The following is a 23,917-nucleotide window of genomic DNA, read 5'->3' on the forward strand; positions in this document are numbered from 1 at the left end:
GCCACTGGAATACATACATACTTTTTTCTTTACTAAACCAGTCCTAAATTCTAAACTTAACTTCCTATTGTATACAGTGCTTTGCAGCAGAATGTCTGTCCTGACAAGACCAGCTGCATAACCAACATCTTAACTCTGAAGCTGAACAGCTAACTCAGCTATCTTCTGTACAAGAATCCTCTAAATATTGCTTGTCTTGTTATCAAGCAAAATTTCTCTAGTGTTTTTCTCATTTTATGCATTAGCAATACAACCCTCAGACACACACAGTACACTCTTTGAGGCTTTTCACTGTAACAGTCATCAGCTCAAAGCCCCCTTCCCCAGATCTTTTTTCACACATTCTCAGAACTTCAAATACTATCACACAGTTACTAGATGCATGATCTGGAAGAGCAGACAGAGAGGTGAAAAAACTAACATCAGTAGTGTCAACAATTCATTGCTTAGAATATTTCAGTGGAAATAGCAAGCCTCCAAATGTGAAGGAGAATAAAAGTTTTTCTAGTATCAGTTGATAATAGAAAACAAAACAAAAAAAAAACCTCCTGTTTCCCAAAGCAAGCACACAGGTGAAAGGACATACTCAACTTCACTGGAATTAGAAGTTCTAGCTACATCAAGTCTAACAGATAATTCAGAACTGCTCTTCTGAATGACATGTGAACCTCCAGCCAGAGTCACTGCAAACACAAGCTGACCACTCCACAAAGCAGCACACAGATTTCACAGGAACACCAGAGACATCCATCTGGCTGTGGCACAGCAAGCCTTGTTTGACAGCAAAGCAAAACTTCTGCAGCCAGCTGGCAGTGCAAATGAGCCATCCATTTAGTCTTCACTTATACACTGCCCTCTATCACCAAGATCAGATGCAAGGACAATTTGAAACATGCCATCCTGTCAAGTGTAATAATAGTACCTGTGGAACATGTGTGAGGTGTGCATTTTTTGCTCCTCTGCATGAAATTTGGCATAGGGAAGAAAAATCAGCTGGTCAGCTTACAGGGTGAGCCAAACAGACAAAATCTCTACGTGGGGTTCTAGTTCTGCCTGTAGTACAAGCCGCAGAAGTATAACATCAAACACAGTTGATTTTTCTTCCTCCTCTCTGAATTAATAGCCTTAGTTTTAGGTTAGATAATAGGATTTGCAAGTTTCTGTAAGCTTCAGGAAGAATTTATTAAGCTACCAAACTGTGAATGTCTGACTGGTAAAAATATACAGTTAGGTCCTTGATAAATACAGATGGCACTAGATAAAAGAAAGTGTCTGCATTTCTGTTTCATACTAGCCTTAGTTGTATTGAAGAATAATCTAGAATATTTCAGTTGAATAGCTTACAGTTTTCAGTATCATGATCTGCCCTGGCACTAGTGAATGTGGTATCCATACAAAAATCAAACTATACAAACACCCACATACCCATACAAAGAACAAACACTTCTCATTTCCAAAAAACTCTGTCTTTTGTAGAAGCTTTGTTGTAGAAGATAATCACAGACAAGTGATAATCTTTTTCCACAGTGAGTACCATATGGCTAACCAAAATGTAAGAAGCCCTGATGTGGATTAAAAAACTGGTCTGTGCCAAGAGTAGTCAAGTCTCAAGGTTAGTTTAATTGACTACCTTCTGATTTATTGAGTTGTACAGAGAATCTTAAGGATAGACAGTGCATATGCAACACCATTTTTCATCCTCTCCTATTTTAGAAAGACTAGGAAGCTTCCAGAAAGAGTTGAGGGAAACAAAACACTCAGAGGAGCCTTTTCACTCCCTCTGCAAAATGCAGACATGCTATACAGCCTGACAGATTGGCGTTTAGCACTTACCACCGTCCAATTTTTTCCTACTCAGCTCCACATTTAATAGCCTACGCTATTGTTTCTAACAGTGCCCTTTAAGTTTCTGTCAATGTATGAAAGAATTTTGTCATGCTATGAAGCAAACTATTCTTCCTGGTGCTAGTGCCAATATTCCTCATCTACAGACTTGAACACAACAAACCGGTGAAGAGAAGAAACAAGTCTGACTACTGATTCCATGCTGTGCTTTGCAATGACTGACAAATGAAAAATCAAGTTAGCAGGAAATCAGTTGTGGCCAGTAAAGTTAGAAGGCCAGTAATATACAATGAATCCAGATACAACTGGTTTGTTAGAAGAGCAAGCAAAATCAATCTTGAACACAGTCTCTCTCTCGTTTTTAAAAGAAGAGATGATAAAATTGAGAAACACACAAAACCATTCCCTCCAAATGGTCTGATAGTTTGTGTTGGTTAGAAGAGATGGTTAAGACTTAATATGGGTATCTTAATCCCTTCATACATGAGGATTTTTAAATGCATTTTAATCATGCCTCAAAGGCTCATCTTTGCTGTATCCGTATCACCAAAATAGCAAACTCTTTTGTGAAAGTAATAAAAGTTATTAAAAGCACATTGGTAATGTTTTTTTTTGAGAGTAGAAATCATCAGTCACTGCCTCAGAGTAAGTCAAAAGCTTACTGCATACTCAAATCCCATGTTTGCAACACGTAATCAACACTACAGTACAGAAGATGATATGGACCACTGCTGGACTTGATGACCTTCAGAAAAAGAATTAAGGGGGTTAGTTTTATAGCTACTTCCAAATACCATTTAGTTAGATACCGAAAATATTACAGGAGATATGATATAAAATAATTTCACTGCATTTCCAACCATCTAACAATGCTTGATGGTAATTCTCCTAAACAAGGCTAAACTCAACATTAAACTTAAAATGATTGATCCATAAAATCAAATATATCTTTCATTCTCAAGTATTGAAAGGGATTTGCTAACCAACTCAAAAAACCCTTGACCTATGCAGACAGGCTGCTTAACCTATGTTTAGGCTAAAACAGACAGACATCTATTCCTCTTCAGAGCAGTAAGAAGAAAGCTAAGAATAACTCTAGTTACAAGAAGAATTTCAGGTAGGCTGTATATTTATCATCATCTACTAGAAGTCTTTTGTTCAGCTGCATATAGCAAGGTATCCTTTTCCTCATTTATTTAGTTTATGTTCATCTGTTTCAAGCATCTGCAGTACATCCTTCACTGACAAAACTAAAACTGGAGACCTCATGTTATTCCATATTCTTTTCTATGCAGCTTCTTCTCTTGGTTGGTTTGTTAGTACATATTCAGGAGTGTTTAGACATATTTTCCAATTCCATACTCCAAAGGATATTGAGTACTTTTATTAAGTAATGAATGTCTAAAGTGACTTACTGTGCTACTCATATGACCTGTATTTTATTCTACTGAACTGTTTTTACAGTCAGTTGCACAGCTCAAGTAAAGAACACTGCCAAAATACAGTGAAGTAATGCACTAAAAATGAGATCGAAGAACAAAACAAACAGGATAAGGAGTTACACAAAACTGAAAAAGCTTAGTTTCTCATGGCAAAAACGAGGACTAAATGCAAATGAAATATAATTGTCCCTACAAAGTTGCTTAGATCTATGGAGTTACACACAAGTTATGTCCTTACCAGTGGTAACACATGACTATTCTTGGCAAATATTTTTGTGTGATGTTACAGTACTTGGTTCAATGCTTCTAAATTGTAATGCTCACAGGTCCTTTCTGGATCCTAAACACAAGACCAGAAAAAAAAAAAAAAAAAAAAACAACCCACACCACAAAGTTCCCTTGCTCAAGAGTTAAAAAAAGAATACTTCCATTTCACTGATAAACATTAGACTTCTATTAAAAGTCCCTTGTTTGATATTGCTGATGCACATGATGACTCAGTAAAAAAAGAACATAGATAACGTAACAGGGTCACACTAGGAGACTTACTAATTTTCTTCTGAAACCCATCCCCTATTTCTCTTCTTACAGCTTGACTAAACTTGTTTTAAAAAATAGCTCAACTAAACTGGTTTTAAATAATTTAGCTGGTCTTTTCCTCCTCATTCCCTCAGCGATTGTTCAGCAGCTTAATGCAGTTAGCTTCTGGGAAGATATCCTTACACTGTTCTATGGTATTCTTCCTCAGTCATTACACCCTCTAAAAATTATTTTCCAAGTTGTCAGGTCTTTCAAGTTCTTTAGCTAAATCTATATATAATTTGTAGTATAAAGTGATTTGATTGTAAAATGAAGCATAATTTATTGCTAGAACCATAGAAACCAGAGCTACAAAGAACCTCAAATTATCATCTAGTACATCTTCATGCCCTACGGCATGGTCAGCTATCTGTCACATTCATGAAAAACCTTACAACCCTTGCAGGATGAAGGTGTCACAAAATTCTTTGCAAATTTATTCCATTACTTCTCATTATTAACGTCTAACAAATTTCCACTAGTGAAATAGCACCTTTATTTCTTAGTTTATAAATTGTAATAAATTTACATTCCCTTCCTCTTTGCAGCTACTTTTAATCTATTTGAAGATTTGTGTATTATCAGATATCTACAGACCAACTGCCCTTTGCTTCCTATCTCATATGCTCTTTTCAGCTGTTTTTTCTAGATCTCCACTTGATACAACTAGCTTGCTATGACTGTCATAGCAAATCCATACAGCCTTGTTACTTATCTAAGTGTAACTCTTCCAGGATTTTATAGTGCATTTTTCTGGAAATTTAAGTTGCTAGAACATGTAAAATCTGGGCTCCTTCCCTCATCCCAGATGAATACCATATTTACCCCTTTCTGGTCTACTGCAACCTCATAGAACACCTCAAGTTGGAAGGGGCCCATAAGGATCAAGTTCAACACCTTGCTCCCTGCAGAGCTACCTAAAATTAAACCATATGACTGAGAGCACAGTCCAGATGCTCCCCGAACTCATCCGGGCTTGGTGTCATGACCACTTACTTCACTGCAGAGCCTGTTCCAGTGACCGACCACACTCTCACTGAAGAATCTTTTCCTAATGTCCAATCTGAAATTTCCCTGGCTCAGTTTCATTCCATTTCCTTGTGTCCTATTGCTGGTCACCACAGAGAAGAAAACAGCACCCCCCCTCCACTGCCCCCCACGAGGAAGCTGTAGGCTGTGATGAGGTCACTCCTCATCACCTTCTCCAAGCTGAACAAACCAAGTGACCCCAGCCACTCCTTGTAAGTCTTGCCCTTGAGGCTCTTCACCATCTTGGTCACCCCCCGCTGGACACACTACTAGTTTTATGTCCTTCTTGCATTCAGGCACCCAGAACTGCACACAGTACTCAAGGTGGGGCCGTCAGTGTGATGTAGAGTAAGACAATCACCTCCCTCAACTGGTTAGCTCTGCTGTGGCTTGATGCATGCCAGGGCACACTGTTGACTCATATTCAGCTTGACATCAACCCAAACCCCCAGATCTCTTTCCATGGGGCTGCTCTCCAGCCTCTTGTTCCCTGGTTTGTACGTATAACCTGATTTACCCCATTCCAGGTGGAAAATCCTGCACTTGCTCTTGTTAAATTCTTATGCCTGGTGATTACCCAGCTCCCTAGTCTATCCAGATCTCTTTGTAAGACCTCACCCGTCCTGCCATTACCTAAGATACCTGAGCATCACCACAACAAAATAAACAGAACTTATTATGAAAAAGGATATAAAAATTGTGTAAGTCCATTTCCTCCCAGTTTTTATCCCTCTGAAGTGTATACCACATTGTGCAATTATGCCAATTTTCCACTTTGACCCCTCCCTTCCTCTTTCCATGTTATGTATTAATTTGTATTTTCCTTTGACTATTCCCTTTGCTTTTTCTTGATCAAGTTTCTCAGGACAACTAAACATGTATTATTTCTTGAGGCTTGGTGTTAGGAAGCCATTAAGAAATGACAATTTTTAAACCCAGAGCTTAAATATCCTTTCCTCTTTACACAGCCTATTTGAAATCATTAATACATGTTAAGATCTGTATTTATAATCTATTAAAATAAACTTGAACTAAATCAACAAGAATTAAGCAATACGTGCTTACTGTCACAGGTAAGCCAGAGACCTAGATGACCACTTGCTCAAATCCTGAAACCAGAATCTGACAGCTTCTGCTTTAACATATCAAAAATTTCCTGTTGAGCTCATGCTGTTAAGCGATTTTTACATTTCAGTTTATTTAGTTATTAACTTGTTCACCTAAAGAAATAAAATAGAAAATGAAATCTTTATATTAATCTTCAAACAACAGAAAGAGGAAAAAGTGCTACCTAATGAGCCTTAGTAGCTCCAAAAATCCTGAATACTGTCAGGATCAGAAACAATTTTGGCAAATTATTTAATTACAAACAGTAATACCTGTATTAAATAAGGCAAATGGGCTTTGTTTTTCCATTTAAAACTGTTGTTAAAGGTATCCTGAAACCTAGATGGATGTTTATTTTTTCAACTAAATTAGAATTTTCATCCAAACATTGCTTCATAAGAATTTGTTTTTAAAAATGCTAAATAAATGCATTATTCATCCTTTATAGTATCATCAGTCATAGCAACGTGTTAAAAAATTAAACAAACATTTAAGCTATGTAATTAATAAAATGAATAAAGATAAAAAATACCAAGTTACGCTGATCTGAATTACCATTTTTCCCTATTTGAAAAAATACAAAGCTAGATTTAAATTATTTCAGGTTCATCAAACCTAGGTGCTTGCCACACCTTTTCATGTACTACAGGATATAAATGGTACTACATATCCTCTGTCAAGTCACTGAAAGACTTAAGTGCAGACATTCACTACCATCTTGCAATGCTCTAACCGTGAGGCATATCTGAAATACCTAAATGTGGCTATGAATCCTTTGCAGAAAGGGTCATATCTGTCCATACTTAAGCCTGCAAAATGTAACTAACGGCATTAACAAAACTTCTTGAGCTAATGAAACTAAGACTTTTTGATCGGAGCTGGCTCACGTCCAACCAGCTTTCAGGGTAATGTCTACAAGACTGCACAGTCATGTTAAATTGAATATGAAAGACAAAATTGTCCTGTGTATTTCTTTTGAGCATAATCCAAAAACCTACTGTTTCAGACTGACAACAGCAGGGAATCTATGTAATGCTCAAAATAATTACAGATTTTGTTTTAAATGCAAGCTAGACACTCCAGATAGAAAATGAAAAGTATAGAAGAGAAGCAAACCAGAACACAGTTGGCCTTAGGACCACAGGGATGCAGCCATGATGTTGGCCAACAAGACACAATATGGAAATACATAGCTTTCTTGAAACTACTAGGAATGACTAATTTATTCATTCAGACATCAGAGGAAGGTTCAGACCATAATTTTTAAGATAGTCCCAATGAACAAAATGTGAACTATACCCAGTCTACAGAATTAATCCAATGATAAAACAAGAGTTCAAATAGTAAATCATGAGTAAATCTAAGATTAGGAATATTCACTGACCTTAGCTTACCACTAAAAGCATCCCCAGACTAAGTTTGTCAACATTCCTAAGAATCTTTCATATACATATCTTCATATGTACACATATATGAAATCACATTTGGAAAAAACACTTTTTTTTTTTTTTTCCTTTACTGCATTTCTGCTTGCCTAACAAAGATTCACAACAACAAAGAAACTCTGAACAACATCCATTTCCCAGTGCCAAGACTAAGAAACACAAATGGATGAAGACACCAACACAGACTGAAGCCACTCCACAGTAACTACCACTTTCTACAAAGTGGAAAAGCGTGCTTTTTTGTAGCCCACACACAGCTTCTTCTAATTATGCCCACAGCTGTTAAGCAGAACTGCCTGTTCTCCAGCAAGGTGACCCTGCCAAACCCACTGTGAAAGGAATAACATTTGCTCCTTTAAGAAAAAGTTCAAGTTACCAAGGGGAAAAAAAAAAAAAATCCTGAGACCACTAAAGTCACTGAAAAGACTCCAATTTGTATCACTGAGTCTTGGATCAAAACACCAAGAACAGCCTCTATCTCCACATGCAAATCATGCTTTTATAATAGATGAAGCATGAATGTAAGAAAAACATCTCTAGCACAGTCAGATTTAACTATTTACTTACTAAAGCGTTTCCTTCCTATTTTACTTGCTGTTGTCAGTTGAAACTTCAGCAAGAAGGAAACCATCCAAAATAAAGCTGCATTGACAGTACCTTCAAAAATGTTTGCATGTTTAGGAAGTCACAGAAAAAAAAAAAAAAAAAAAAAATCAGCATTTTGTATACATTTTAGCATGAAAATCTGAATAAATGTTTTGTGTCAGAGATATATACTTTTAAAATGCAAATAAAATTAAGCATTATTTAAATTCTTATCTTAAAATCTTTTGTGGCAATAATTGGAACCCTAAGAACAACTAGGACACCGTCAACTTGTTGCCTAAAGACCAAAGGAAGTTAAACAATGCCCTTCAGGCACCGTTTCCAAAAATACCCAATATAATACCAAGCATTTGATAGAAGGAATGAAAGATGTGCTGCACTGCAAAAGAAGCTATCATGTCCAGAATGTCAAATACTGAATATAGTAATCTCAGCACAGTGCTATAATCCAGGGCAAATCAGTGAAGCAAACAATACCAGCACAAAATAGCCTTGAAAGGCATGCTGTATTAGGGCGTCAAACTGAATCTGAAAATATGTTCTAAACTATTTTCAGTGCAGTAGTGTCACAATGCCTCAATACTTTCTATTTTCATAATTTTTCACTTGAACGGTAAGTGCAAACACATTATCACTCATGTGGAATGAAGCCCTACTTTTAAATTAATAGTGTCTGTCTTTTTACCCCTATCACATGTAACTCAGGAATGCTGCATCCAAGCAAGCCCAAAATCTTAGGCAGTATTGTTTGCAACAATGGACAGAACTTTTTCAGGAAAGACACGAGAGACATGGGGAACACAGACTCATTCATTTGTGTAGCCAACATTTATACCAAAAAAAAGTTTCTGTGTTTCAGAACACATCTCAGCTCTTCCAATTTACTAATCAACAGCTGAAATAGTTTTCTCCTGTATGCAGAGGTTTCAAAGGCAGGAGGAAAAGGATACACACAGAAGTCCTGCATAATGGGCAGGAAGGGAACACCAGTTTAGACAACAAAGGGTAGCAACTGTTTCAGTTGTCTGAAGCCAACCTGTTCGCCCATGTAAACTGAGGTTTTCCAACAGAATGATTTCACTGCTTTACAGAACTATTCTTTACACCACAGTACTTCATATGTGCTAACTGGTTGTGGTTCTATGTTAAAAGATAAGCCCATGGTGAAGCGCTTAGCGGTGCTTTGCCTTACCTACCTGGTGAACTTTTCATAGTCAGGTTGGAAGGGACCTTTAATGGTCATCTAGTCCAACCCTGCTGCCACGGACAGGGACATCTTCAATTAGACCAGGTTGCTCAAAGCCCCATCCAACCTGACCTTGAACGTTTCCAGGGAGGGGGCATGTACCACCTCTGGACAACCTGTTCCAGTGCCTCACCACCCTCACAGTGAAGTTCTGCCTCGCATCTAGTTGAAATCTACTCTCTTTCAGTTTAAAATCATTACCCCTTGTCCTATGGCAACAGGCCCTGTTAAAAAGTTTCTCCTCGTCTTTCTTATGAGCACCCTTTAAGCACTGGAAGGCCACTATCAGGTCTCCCCAGAGCCTTCTCTTCTCCAGGCTGAACCATCCCCAACTCTCAGCCTTTCTTTCACCACCAGTATCAAGACAATCAGGACTTTTTTGGTTCTCATCTTCAGTAAAACTGTTTTATCCTACACCAACCACTATTTTTATGAAGAGATAAACAGAAGAATATTGCTATACATTCATTAAACATTTCTAATAGAATTCTGGCTATGTTTCTTGTTTCAAGTGGTCTGCTACTTACACACTGAGGGTACACCAAAACTTTCTGTGTCATGGTTTAACCCCAGCTTGCAATTAAACACCACAGCCACTCACTTACTCTCCCACCCACAGTGGGATGGGTGAGAGAATCAGAGAAAGAAAAAAAAGTTAAAACTCAGGGGTTGACATAAACACAGTTTAACAGGACAGAAAAGGCAGGGAAAATAATAATAATAACAATAGACTACACAAAGTAAGTGATGCACAGTGTACTTGCCCACCACCTGCTGACTGATGCCCAGCCAGCCCCTGAACTGTGGTGCTCCCTGGCCAGCTCCCCCCAGGTTATGCACTCGGCATGACACCGTATGGTATGGAATACCCCTCTGACTCATTTGGGCCAGCTGTCCTGGCTATGTCCCCTCCCAGATTCTTGTGCACCCCCAGCCTCCCCCAGCCCAGCAGTATGAGAAGCTGAAAAAGTCCATGAGTTAGTGTAAACACTCTTTACAATAATTAAAACATCAGCGTGTTATCAGCATTCTCATCCTAAATCTAAAACACAGCACTACACCAGCTACTAGGAAGAAAATTAACTTTATTCCAGCCAAAACCAGGACACTGTGGAAATTATAAAAATGTACTGATTTAATTTCCTGGAAATTTGCCTGAAGAAAGTGCTGGTTATCAAGATCACAGAGCACAGTTGAAGTTTTAGAAAGATATTTAGTATAAGAACTCAATTCAAGGGGGAAAGCTTTCTTCCAAAAAAGAAAAAGTTGGACTTCAAGATTCAGATGTAAGTCCTAGCACGTGACTATCTGATACCATGGCACTGCATATTTGAGCATATAATCTACTTTAAGACATTTTAACAAAAAAACACCATAGTCAAATGCAATGACTGGCATTCCTACAATTGCAGAAGGGAAACAACACTAACTGGAAAAAAAAATTGAATTACACAGCATTTATCTATAGTCTTATCACATCAGTTTCAGTTTTATTACAATGTCCCAAGGATTTGGCAAATTTCTGAACTACTAATAAAAAGTCCAGTCTCAGTAGAAGAAAACAGAAATGGGAACCCTTAAAAATTCAGAGAACAGGCAAGCCAGATGCCTAGATATTTCCTAACTACACCACAAAAGTACCTATGGCTAGCCCATACTTGGCCATTTAAAAACTTTGAGTGGATGCAGTTTTTCTTTTTGCTTTGTTTTAAACTAGAACTAAAGAAATACATATATAGACAGTTTCATTATAGAAGAGGAATATCTATATATGTATACTTATAGGTATTTCTCTTTAATTCACTAACCATAAGGATTAATCAGCTATATGTTTAAAAAACTTAGTCTTAAGAAAAAGGGGAAAATTACTTTGTGCAGAGACATAAGCTTGCAAGGGATTCTTAACATTATTGAGACTGAGAGACACTTAGAAGTTCAACTCACAAAAAATCCCAACACCCACCACAACAAAAATCCAAATCCACATCCCGCACTAATCAAGATATTTCTTCTGAGCAGAATAGCAAGTAAGCAATAGATAAGAAATACAGTATACTGGGGTTCCAGTAAGGACGGCTGCTAATACTAGTATTAAACAAAAAGGGCAGCCATACATTTTAGCTTCACAGCAAAACCATACAGTTCAAATATCAAAAGCTAAGATTTTTTTAAATCCAAAATTATTTTACTGACTTAAGTAAAGGAAGAATTATTGTAATTTGGAACCAATATAGAATTATGAGAATAAGAATGAAGAATTTTAAAATAGGCAAAACTTTGGAAAAATAAAAATTAATGCTGTTTAAACCAATTCTTGTTTGATGCAGCAACATATCTAAAACTGGGAATGAAAAGAATAGAAATAATAGTTCCTTCTAGTAACTGGACCTAAATCATTATGACAGTTTGGTAAGTCTTAAAACTGATGCCTTCATAAATCTCATAAACTAAGCCTAGCAATTTATTTTGTTGCACTATATACTAGTTGTTATTATTATTTAAGAAATGTTCAGGATATAGCATAAAAATAGAATTGTAGTTCAGGAATGCCTGAATGTGATATAAGCAGAAATGCAGTGCTGGGTCTAGATAACCCATGTATGGGATTATACAAGACTAACTACTGAATTTAAATTCAATGCATGTCTTAATACAAATTGGTTTTCAGATGTGGACAACAACTGATATCAGGAAATTCTCTACTACACCACTGATTCTTTTAACAGCTTAGCAGGATACTAATATAGTACAAGAATGGATCAACATTCCAAATCTGTAATGGCACATTTTGTGGCCTAAAAACTATAATAAATGCATTTGTTTAACTAAGGAGGGAAAAAAAAACCCACAACCACCTACTAAAAATATCAGTTGAAATTACCGCAATACTTTTATGTCCAAGTTACAGAGCAACTGTGATGGTTTCAATGTCATAGTTGGGAGGAAAAAAAAAGAAAGAGATTCATCCCAAAAAAGTTTCCTAGATTTTGATTGTAGTACCTCTTTTTACATCCATTTAGTTATCTATTTCAAATTACTTTATGTAATTTTTAGTCATGTTAAGTACCCGTTTCATCATCCATGTAATTGGAAGCAACTGTGAATGTCATGCTTCAGGGAAAAATGTATCATTGTGTTCAAAGGACAGTGATCGTTCAAGCTAATTATTTTTCAAACTAACTGAAAGGGAAAGATATCCTAATTGCTCGTTAGCACAGTAAATTCCATCTCATCCTTTGTGTCACTAAAACCAGTATGATCAATTACATGCTCGGTAGTATTTTCTTTGTGAAATAACGCACCTACTTATAGGCAACCTTAACCTCAAAGCAGCTTGTTTAAGGAAATAAATATTTTAAGAGTTCAGCTCTAAAGTTTTGCTTGTGCAAACTGAAGTGCTCCAGCAGGTAGGAGAAAGAGGTGCAAAATTAAAGCACTCCTGTGAAACCACTGAAAACAACATCTATATCTATTTGGTCACACCAAACTATATTGGAAACAATATAAAAGGATACATTTTCCAGCTTTGCTTATCTGTGAGGCTTAAAAACTGTAACTAGCACTGAAAACAGACGCTACTATAGACTTAAGAAATGCTGCTGTCTCAAATTGAAGTTAAAAATGTGACTTGGTATGCCACAGTTATCTACCAGTGAGATATACTTAGTTAGAGATGCTATTTAAAGTCTGTACCATGTTTCATCAAAAGGCACTCTCCAAAAAAGAATATATTCCCTCTTATAGTTGAAAACTTATCTTTGTCCAAAACCAACAGGCAGGCAAAAAAAAATACTTACCTATAGTGATTTTTATTATTTAAAAAGGCTACAAGTAAAAGTTGTAGGTGTTTCACACTGATACATGAAAGCCTTTAAAGTGTATACTATCTAGTTATATTACCATAATTTTGTCATTGTTATTTGTATTCTGCTTGATAGTTTCAAAAAAACATAAATATTGTTCATTCTTGCAGATAACATTTCAAAACGCTTAATATGAAAAGCTTTGAAAGATTTCCTTCTCAAACTTATTGTTAAAAATTATATAAAATGTCATGTAAAAACAATAAAGTAAAAAGCAGTCCTTACAATAAAGCTCATTTAAAACTCATTCCTTCCCAAAATTACATGGGACAACATATTGACTCTGATAATTTTAAAAAATTCCTAGGACAGCATGAACAGTAACTAATTCATTATCTTCTTCTGACAAACCAGATCGACCAAATCCCATTTTATCGATATATTTGAAAGCTAAGATTCTTACTGTCTACTAAGGCTTTCAGTACATTTTGATTAAAATGGCATTGCTCAGATTGCAATAATTTCTAGAACAAATATATTACAGTAATAATCTTGCAGTAGAAAATGTGGGGTTTTTTTTAAGTTTCTAGCTTCACCATGTTGAGGGACATTTAGACAGAACTACTCTCAAAGAACAAAGGTCAACACAAAATGAAGTAGGAAAAAAAAAAAAAACAAATCACTTAAAACCCTCCTAATTTCCCTAAAAGTCTGCATTTCTGTCTCCCAGGGGACTTTCACAATAGATGTAAACTTAATAAAGCAAAAAGCTGTATTAGCTTTAAAAAAAATGTTCATCAGTTTCTCAAATTGGAAAAGCCTTTTCCTATCACAATCGTGCCTCATCTGCTGCCTTTTTAAAACCATCTTCCAGATAACACAACACGTTCTTTGTAATAAAAAAATAGGATCACAGAAGGTGTGAAAGTGAAAGTGATGATGATTTGTCAAGATAGTCATTTTCATATTTTGCTTGGTATTTCTGACAGCCATAACACAGTGGTGTAAATTAATTTTCTGAGCGGAGATTTATGAATGGTGCTCCGGCTGCAGTGACAAGCAGAGACTTCTGTATCTTTTTTATAATGAATGCTTCCTTGCACCCAGGAAGACAGAATACCAAGATTATGAAAAAGGAAATGACATTGATGAGATAGATTACTTTTGTTAAGATTAAATGTTACAGCTTCACCAAATTTAAAATAAAATTTTCAGATTTGTTAACGAGCACAAAGCCTTTGGCTGTATTCCCAAAAGAATCCATATTGACAAGAAACAGATTAAAGAGGAAGCAAGTTTTTCATATCAAACATATCTCAACACCAGACAACATATACTAGGTTAATTTCTGTTCTTTATTTTATCAGTCCAATATAAGAAATTTTGCATAACTGATGTAAATTTTACATGTGATGCTCTAATAATACGCCGTCAGTCCTACTAAACAGGTTTTCTCTCAAGTCTTGAAGTTCTCAGCAACTGAGAAATTGATTCTACAAAGTATTCTCTCCCTCTTGATTTCACTTGCATTATAAAAAGATAAAATATATACTAATAAATGTATTTTACACCAATTTAACTAATACATTTTGGTTAAACACTGTTTTTCTTTCTAAACATTGCTTTTTTTTTTTAGGTCTTTCATCTAGGTAGACTATAAGTTTCCTTTAAATTCGAAAGGATAGTGTGAGGAGTAAGAAATCAGTACGACATTGTCAATTAAACTTGTATAAAAAGCAAAAATAAAAACAGAGAAAGTTTAAATATTGACAGCATCAATTCTTCTATTCTAACATTTCATACTACTTATTAGAGTATTCTAAGATTTTTTTGGCACAGCAACTTAGTTTACTTAAGGGGATTTTGTTATAAAAGCATTTCTTTTATTATAGTAGTAGCAAGGTAATCGAACAGTGAGCAATTGCAAACAAATGCAATTACCCAAGAGAATGATACTGCATCCTCACACTGCATTCTCTGAATTTTCTGAAAATTCTATCAAGAAACTTTCATCTCTTTCCAAAGATATGTCCAAAATACTGAAAATAAATAATGAGCGATACATCTTCCCCCACACATACCCCCTTCTCAGTACGAATCATAACTTAAAATATAAAATGCAATAAAATTCCTACCTCTTTCATTAAGACTGTTTAGCACTGCCCTTTCAAGCTGTTCTTCTTCAGTAAGCCCACCTGTATAATCGTAATAGCTCCTCGGTGTTCTGTACTGATAACCTGGATAACCATAATACTCTGTAAAATGAATATAAAATAAAGAAAATAAACTGCTGCTACTCAGTAGGAGAGTGAAATCGGCTATTATCTTTATGCTTTCATCCACAAATTATTTTAATTTGGGAAAGAAAAAAAAAAGATTAGGATTCAATTCCTTACACAATATATGCCATGAATCAATTTCTAATTTACAAAGCCAAACCATGGTAACAGGAGAAAGAAACACAACAGAAAAAAAGATGGCTCAAATATCTCAATTTTTTATGATTGTTGTAAGTGTCAGAAAACTGCCATTATTAAGAAGTTTCACATAGAAACTGAAAGACATTGGCTTCTTTTAACATTTAATTGTCACTACTTGGACACCTTATTAATGTCACTAGAACAGCAGCAAAAAAACAGGCAGGTTTCAGGCTTCTTCCCACCTGGGTCTCCCTTCCCCCTAGTGTCTGTGAACAATACATGCTGATGTCATCAGAAATGTAAGTAATGTTTGAACTTAGAACTAACACAGGGGAAAAGATCCCTGCGAATTTTTACAGTAATATATACAGCTAATATTGTGCTATTGCACAGCTACATCTGCCCTGGAAAAAACTCACCACACTGTAGATCTCATCTAATGTCACAGTCACTCTATGTGGCCTACACTACCGATAACCAAGAATTTCTGATCATTTGCAGTTTCTCAACACCAAGCACAAATCATCATCCATACAAACACATCGGATTTAGAAGAAAAAAAATTTCTTGGCTAGAGAACTGAGCGAGACTCACTTCTTTTTAACACAATCTGATCTTGCCTGAGCACAGAAAATCTAAACTGAGAAAAAACTCCATTTTTGCATCTTCAAAATACAAAGCTCTGGGTGGTATTTTAACTTTTCTTCCAGACAGTTGGACAGGAGATTTGGAAGAATCAAAGTACAGAAATATTGCCAGTTTTTTCCAACTGACAGAAAATGTACAGAAGTTTTTCAAAAAGAAATAATGAGAAATATTTTTGTATGAAACAAATATAGCAGGCCATTTCATTTTATCTTCAGATTATTAGCATCAATGATAGTCTTGTGTTATCTCATTAGTTATATGGATGCCATTTGTAGCGGAGTTTCTGTGATTAGTAACATGCACAGACTATGAAGTGAGGACATATAAATAATTTCTTTTAAAAAAGACTGTGTTAAAGAAAATCTCAAGTTCTAGAACCTTAAAACAAATAAAAATAGCAATACCCTATCTTAAATTTATACAGGAAAAATTGAACAGTTATTGCACACTATTCTACACAGGATTATACTCCTCTGTGGGGATTATGCAAACACACCTACATATATTTTATATAGATGTGTATGTGTACACAGATGTATGCATACATATATACATTACACACACAGAGTTAAAAATTTCATCGTCCACTTGTAAATTTTTCTTTTTCGGAACATACAACTGACATTGGGAGGATTTTCATACATCTGCAGTGAACACACTGTATTATCCTTCAGTAACCTGAAATTCTGCCTTTCTCCAATGATTGGCAACTTCGCTAGTTAGAAAACATTATTTGTGTTTTCCAATTTGCATGCATTACAGTCATATTTTTAACAAACTTTTAAAGCCTTTAAGTCATACTGGCTACATTTAAGAGACGTAATTCTGCGCAAAAATAGAACTGACTGCAGGACACCATTTAGCTGTTATACACTTTGGATGCAATCTTATGTATTTCCCTCATTCCCCTCTGCATTACATTAATCTAAAAATGAACATCTTTTCAGCTATAAATTTATTTTCTGAAGGCTTCAAAACTGCATGCATGAAGACTATAAAAATTATGGTACTAAAAGCATGAAATTCTCTGATGAAAGAAAAAAGATGTCATATTTTAAATTTGTTCTATTACTGTAAATTTTTATATGTTTGGCATTTTACACTGTCATGAAGTTTTAAGCGCTCAAAAAGCCATAATCTTTTATTTTACAAGAAACAGTTTGGTAACATCAACATGTTCAAGGTGTTTCTATTAATCAAAATAAATGTCCTACTATGTTATTCATGAACTGCATTTAGAGAAAACCTAATTCAGTTACTGTGTTAAAGTTACACTTAAAATAATCTTTTTCTTCTAAAGCTCTTTTCTTGTACTCTTTCATAAAATCTGTTCTGATCATAACTTCATCTATTTTTTTATTTAAATTGGTATTTAAAGGTAGATAGTAATAAATCAGCAATACCAGAAAATGAAAAATTAATCAAGATATGCATCATTAGCCTATGACACTAGAGAGTTTTCTTAATTCACAGATGGCCAAATTTATTACATATAACATACACCAAGCAAAAGGTTAAATCTTCCATAAAGACTTCTGCAAATAGGATAAAAGACAATCACAAAGTACATACACAGTGAATGAACGTAACAAATATGCATTTTTTTAAACTGCAGTTGGATGTCACTTTAGAGAAAGTAATTTAGTAACAAATATTTAGTTACATCTAAAGTCAAGCTTGGAAGACAGGATAAATCAGGTTAATCCTCTCCTTTGTCTCCCCTTTGTCCACAACAATTCAAAGCAACAGCATGGCTACTTCAGGGACTGGTCAGGACATACAAAAAAAAACAGACTTCCTTGTTTGTCAGAGTGCTAAAGTTGTTTTTTCCTCAGGTGCTACGTAGTCCCCCATCAGGCTAGGTATATTATATGAAATCTCCTCCTTTTCCTCTGCTTTGGAAAATAAAAAGGTAAAGGGCTATTCAGAATCTGCTCCTATTCCACAAGGGTGGTCTTTTACACCCACTCAAGCTCCAAGCATCTGGTGTTTGTACCGTGTCAGCAACAGATTATGGAGCTTAAATGTCAAGTACAAATTCTTAGCATCATTAGCCATTAAAGAACCTTTTCCAATATAAATCTTTAGCATTTCCATCCACCCTGCTGTACTGGATTTAGTGTCTATGAATGTGGAATACAGAGCAATGCAAGCAGCACACATGGCCCTGCTGAACTGAACATAGCTGTAGCTGGGGGAGCATCTTTAACTAGGCTGAGACTGCCAGTCATGAAAACAGGTAGCTCATGCTCACTACACAGCCTGCGTTCACATCTTATTTCATTTCACAATATTAATTTTATTTCTTTACTGGCCTTTAGAACAAGTGTTTCTTGAGAACTGGAATAATGGAAATCCAGGGTAAATATAATTTTAGGTTACTGTTGGTAAGGAAAGTAGGTTAAGATCTTTTGGTTAGGAACTAGAAAACAAATGCTTCAAAAATATTCAGGGACCCATAATCTCACTTGGGGGAATTATTTAATATAATTATAAAATTGGAGGTAGATCACAGAGGACAAAATCCACCATGGAGAATAAAAGTAGCACTAACCTTGGCTCTCCGTGGCTCAGAGTAAGCACATCTCAAAAGACTTTACAAAAGTAAAAACCTCTGGATGACTAAACATCAGAGAACAGTAAGAATGATCAAACGTATGAAATAGTTTGCATATAAGCAACCATATAGACTAAAACTTTTCAACCAGAAAGAAGAGTATGGTGAGTATAGGACTGAAGTCTATAAAATCATAAAGAATATGAAGAAAGTACATAAAAAATAACGTTGTGGTTTAAGCCTACTCAGCAGCTAAATGCCATACGGTCGCTCACCTACCCTCCCCCCACTTGGGAATGGGGAGGGAATCAGAGGGGCAAAGGGAGACTCACGGGTTAAGATGAAAACAGTTTAATAACAGTAACAGAATAATACACTGACAGCAGTATCAGCAGGTAATGTACAATACAGCTGCTCACCACCTGCCGACCGACACCCGCCTGCTTCCGGCCAGCAATCCCAAACACAAAACCACCACAGCCACACTCCCAGAAGTGGCAGCCTCTCCCAGCCCTCTCCTGCCTTTATATGGTGAGCACAATGTCACATGACACGGAATATCAGCCAATCCCGGCCCAGCCCTCCAGCTGTGCTCCCCCCGCCCCCACACACAGGTGAGGGCACTGGGACCTGGGGAGCCCCTGGGGTCTCAGGGTGCTGCAGCACTCCTCCAGCTACTAAAACAAACAGGAACTCTATTCCAGCCCGAACCAGGACAAAGTTTAGTTTCCCTTCCCAAGCGAAGAATTAACGTGCATCAAATAAAATTAGCAGCTAGCAGGTTTAAAACAAACAAACCCAACAGATTCTACACCAGGAAGTAAACTGTGAAATTCTTCTTCTGTGATGTTGTAGGTGTTAGAAGAATTGATGTCAATTCAAAGAGCTTTTGACAAATTCATGGAAAAAGAATCTATCACGGGCTATTAAAGACAAAATTCCCCCATAAAACTTTCTGCTGACAACATCTTTAAGCCACAAGCCACTGCACACTGGCAGATATTTCAGGGAGTTATCACTACATATTTATCCTGTTCTTACAGCTGATGCCTAGGAAATAGTTTAAATCATTGCAGGAGATAAGATACACTAAGCTATCCATCCCTTAGCTTTGATCCAACACACAGCCCTTCTCACAGCTGGCTCCTCTTCTGTCCCTCCCAGACAAGGTCTCCACCTATTATTTCTATACAATCCGTATATAATGACTCAATGTTCTGCACGAGAAGTGAATCAAACACGCTACATTCGAACTGCGCCAGCATCCTAACTATCCATCTATATACTGTGAAGACAGCCTAAATTTATTCTGGCGAGGAGTGGGCTTTTTGCATGTAAATTACTTGATTTACAAAAAGTATTCAAAGGAACAAGTTCCTTGTCAGAGGGGGGAAAAAATGTCCTAGAATGGAATAGATAAATTTGCCAGATCAGGGCAGATTTACCAAGGTTCAAAGGGCTGCTTTCAGTACACACGATTTCCCTCCTGCTACACCTTCTGCAAAGGAGATGATATTTCCACAGGGTAGCATTTTATGAAGTCATGACCTTAGCTTAAGGTTTAAAGCCTCTTCTACAAAATATATCCACACAGTTCCCTAAAAAAGAAAGGTGAGGCATGGCCAGAGAATAATATAAGTTTAGCAAATATGCATATGTGCAGAATATTTTGTATATGCTTCCATTTAACTAGCTCTTCTATAGGTTTTCTAGCATTAGCAAAAATTATTTTTAAAGCTGGACTAAGTTTTTAGTTAAGTGGATGAGAATACCTACCTGAATAGTAGTCCCGTGGCCTGGCAGGGTCTGTAAATGCAGAAATGCCACCTAAATACAAGAATAGCACATGTACTATTAGAATAAAACAATCACATTGGTTTTATAGAATACAAAACCAAAAATTTAAAGTACTTTTTTTTTCAGAGTCTGTTTCATAAGATACAAATATGAAACCACGGGTATCTATGAATTTTTCTGGCATCAATGAGAGAATATAGTATTGGTAAGCTTGCATGTTCCAGATTTTGTAGTGTGCCATGTTTAAGTACCACATCAACATGTAGACTAGAAAAATGCAAACCAACCTAACAAATGTTCTCCAGAACATATAATTAATATTTTTTGCACTAAGACTGTACATTGGCAAAAATGAGTTAATGCACAGAAAACTGAGGACTGAAGTAACACTGCACTGTTTCTGATCTGCTACATAGGAGAAAAAGATGACCTGTATACTGAAACACTCCTTCCTCCAGGTCTTAGTCACACAACTACCTTCACAGCAGCAGGATCTCCATGCTTCACTAACAGTACCATGGGCTTTATCACACAACCCTAGAATAATTCTATTTGGAAAGGACCTCAGAAGGTCTCTAGCTCAACTCCCACTCAGATCAGGGTTAGCTATGAGATCAGACCAGGTTACTCAGTCAGGGCTTTATCTCGTCAAGTCTTGAAAAGCAAGGATGGAGACTGCCGAACCTCTGCAGACAGCGTGATCCAATGGTTGACTATCAGGTAATACCTCTCTGTCACAGAAACATGCAATATTAACATTTAACTAATGTGACAATTTATGTCTGTTCACTCCAGTGGGGTAGGAAATCTGATGCTTCAGTCTCTATTTTTCCACTGTAAGCTGCTAAACATACATGACTTACAGGCTGTATCACCAAACTGTGATAAAACCTCCTGTGAAAAGCACACACATTTGAACAAATAATTTCCCACTATACAAACACCGTATCTATGGTCAATTTGGTGGCACAGACATGAATAAAGTACTCAACCTATTAAGTAATCAGACATAAAAAAACAAATACTCTGACAATCAACCCCCAGCACAGTTGTTGCGAAAGGCTTAGACTTCCAATTAAAACACTGAAATTCATAGGAGCGTTCATATAAAAGTTTACAAGGATGTAATTTAAAACAATTGTTAGAGTAAACATCTCTACAGATACAATCTTTTTAAAAAGTATTACTACAACATGAAAAGCGGTAGTAACACATTGTTGGAAAGCTTGAGAACTCCGGTAACAATTTCTCAAACATCCCACAACCTTTTTCAAACTGTAAGGACTTCCACCAGAATGGACTCAAATTGTAGAAATCAACATGGAAACACATTGTGTTCTGGCATATTTTTATGGCTTCACCCCACTTCATTTCAAGTGACATTTTCACTGACATCTTATGTAAACCATTTTACTCCAAATAAACATTTAAAAAGAAAGGTAAAAGGTATTCCTCTAAATAGAGCATTCATATTTAAGGAAAAAAAAAGAAGATAATTTTTTAAAATTCTGTGTTCATTTTAATAATCAGCATATCTCTAATTGCCTAAAAACTTGCTGGAATGGCCTGAGTTTCTCTATGTAAGACTTACTAAAATTTTTTAAAAAGTGTCTCTTAAGCAGATTTTACACATTGAACTAAATTTTATACCTGCACAGGCTTTCATGATCTTTTTCAGAGGTCCCATAGTGTACATCAATCCAACAAGAATTCCTGCCAGATGCCCAGCAAAAGAAGTCCTAGTAAAAAGGAAAATCTTGTGAGTGATGGAAAGGAAGACTTTTTGTAGGGATCCAGAAGGACGAGTGAAGAATTCCTTGTAACGGAGAAAGTCCCCAAGTGAGTCCAAACATAGAGAAATTACTTGCCTTCAAGGACATACTGCCAAGTTTTCCTTCCTCATAACTACCTTAAAATGGGTAGAGATACACAGTTACAGAAAAGTATCTAATATCCTGAGGAAGCTGGAAACTAATCAGAAAGATCATTTTAATTGCTTTTTTAAACAGAACACCATTTCCCTAAAAGCATTTAAATACTTCTTGAAGTAGCAAACTAGTTTTAATCTGTAAAAAAGTATATCCACAGAATTACGCTGAAATGTCTAGGTAAGATCTACCAAAACCAGTTAGAGTTTTAAGTGAAAGCATACAGTACTTTCTACTACACTATCAATACAATCCTACTAATGTTTATCTGAGATAAGCATGAATGCAGATGCATCGCAATCTTTGTAACACAGTGCCTTAAAATTAAAAGAATGAGTGAAACACTGAGATCCAAATTATTTTCTATACCTACCAACAATTTCTTTAGCAAATTATCATCGTCCATTTGCATGTAGAATGAAAAGGCTGTAGAGTCTTTTGAGAAACAAACATGGAAGCATATGTTTACAGTAAATAAGGATATTTGCTCCAAGTATTGCCATGGCTATTGGGTACTCTATAAATTCATAAATTAATTTTCAGTATTCAAATTATGAGTTTGACTCTTTTGTATTCAATTGGGTTTAAACACTAAGAATAAATTCTTTTGAGTTTAACCCAGTTTAAACACTATTTGCAAATTTATCACCTACATTATTTAGTACTAATACTAAATCTAAACCCTAAGATGTTTACTAATCTAAGTACTAATCTAAACATTAACATTTCCTAGTGTATGCAATTATAAACACCTCAGTTCTGCGGATTTATACTGGTTGTCCAAAGATGCAAGTACTATGAGCTTTTTTGTCTTCATAAAGCAGAAATGAAACCTATGTTTAATGTAAAATCAGATTTAAACATGAAGCTTTTTACATTCCGGTCAGAAATCCAAGAGAGTTACACAGATGATAGTATATGCACTCCTGACAAAAAAAGCTTACAGGAATCACTGGTAAAAGTATACTAGAAAATGCATGTATCACTAGAGGGAGATAAAGTTCAAATCTAAATTCACTCTTTTGACACTTACTTAACCACAAACTTGCATTCTGCTATGTAGAGCTGTGGTTCTCTCCCATAAGTAACCAACTTTTTTTTTTTTTTTTTTTAAGAGTAACACCCAAATGCTGATGTGAAAATTTGTATGTAAGAGGTAGTTAGCAAAATAAACTATCTATAAGGAATTAACTTTCCAGGTTTTTCTGGAACAGTTTTTTCCAAATTTGTGAAAAATACATGCCTAACTTGGAAAAATGTCTGTACACAGAAAATATGAAATACTTGAAGATGCATTACTCTAGAAATCACCAACATGAAACTGCTGTTCCTGGCATATTCCTGGCAGTCTTTTAAACGAATTTTATGCTCATCTTAATTTATCTGAGTACAACACTGTTCCACAAAACCCCCAAATCAAGGTTTTTGCTTGCAACAGAGTGAAGCTGTATATTTATATAATATG

At 35.9% G+C, this 23,917-nt stretch overlaps 1 protein-coding gene across 4 annotated transcripts in view; it reads right to left on the reverse strand.

Moving 5' to 3' along the window:
- The window catches only part of RHBDD1 (rhomboid domain containing 1), a 49,923-nt gene that overhangs the window by 6,598 nt on the left and 19,408 nt on the right, over positions 1 to 23,917 (reverse strand). For 3 of the 4 annotated variants that reach the window (XM_042800078.1, XM_033005522.2, XM_033005521.2), the window contains exons 4-6: positions 22,175 to 22,263; positions 20,504 to 20,554; positions 15,238 to 15,357 (exon numbers count right to left, since the gene is read on the reverse strand). In XM_042800078.1, the coding sequence (XP_042656012.1) occupies positions 15,238 to 15,357; positions 20,504 to 20,554; positions 22,175 to 22,263 (260 nt within the window). The remainder of the gene's footprint in view (positions 1 to 15,237; positions 15,358 to 20,503; positions 20,555 to 22,174; positions 22,264 to 23,917) is intronic. The other variant, XM_042800091.1, reaches the window with a different exon arrangement.

The sequence above is a fragment of the Tyto alba genome, unplaced genomic scaffold, assembly GCF_018691265.1.
Source record: "Tyto alba isolate M040663 unplaced genomic scaffold, T.alba_DEE_v4.0 Super-Scaffold_10, whole genome shotgun sequence".
In the NCBI taxonomy this organism is placed as follows: Eukaryota; Metazoa; Chordata; class Aves; order Strigiformes; family Tytonidae; genus Tyto; species Tyto alba.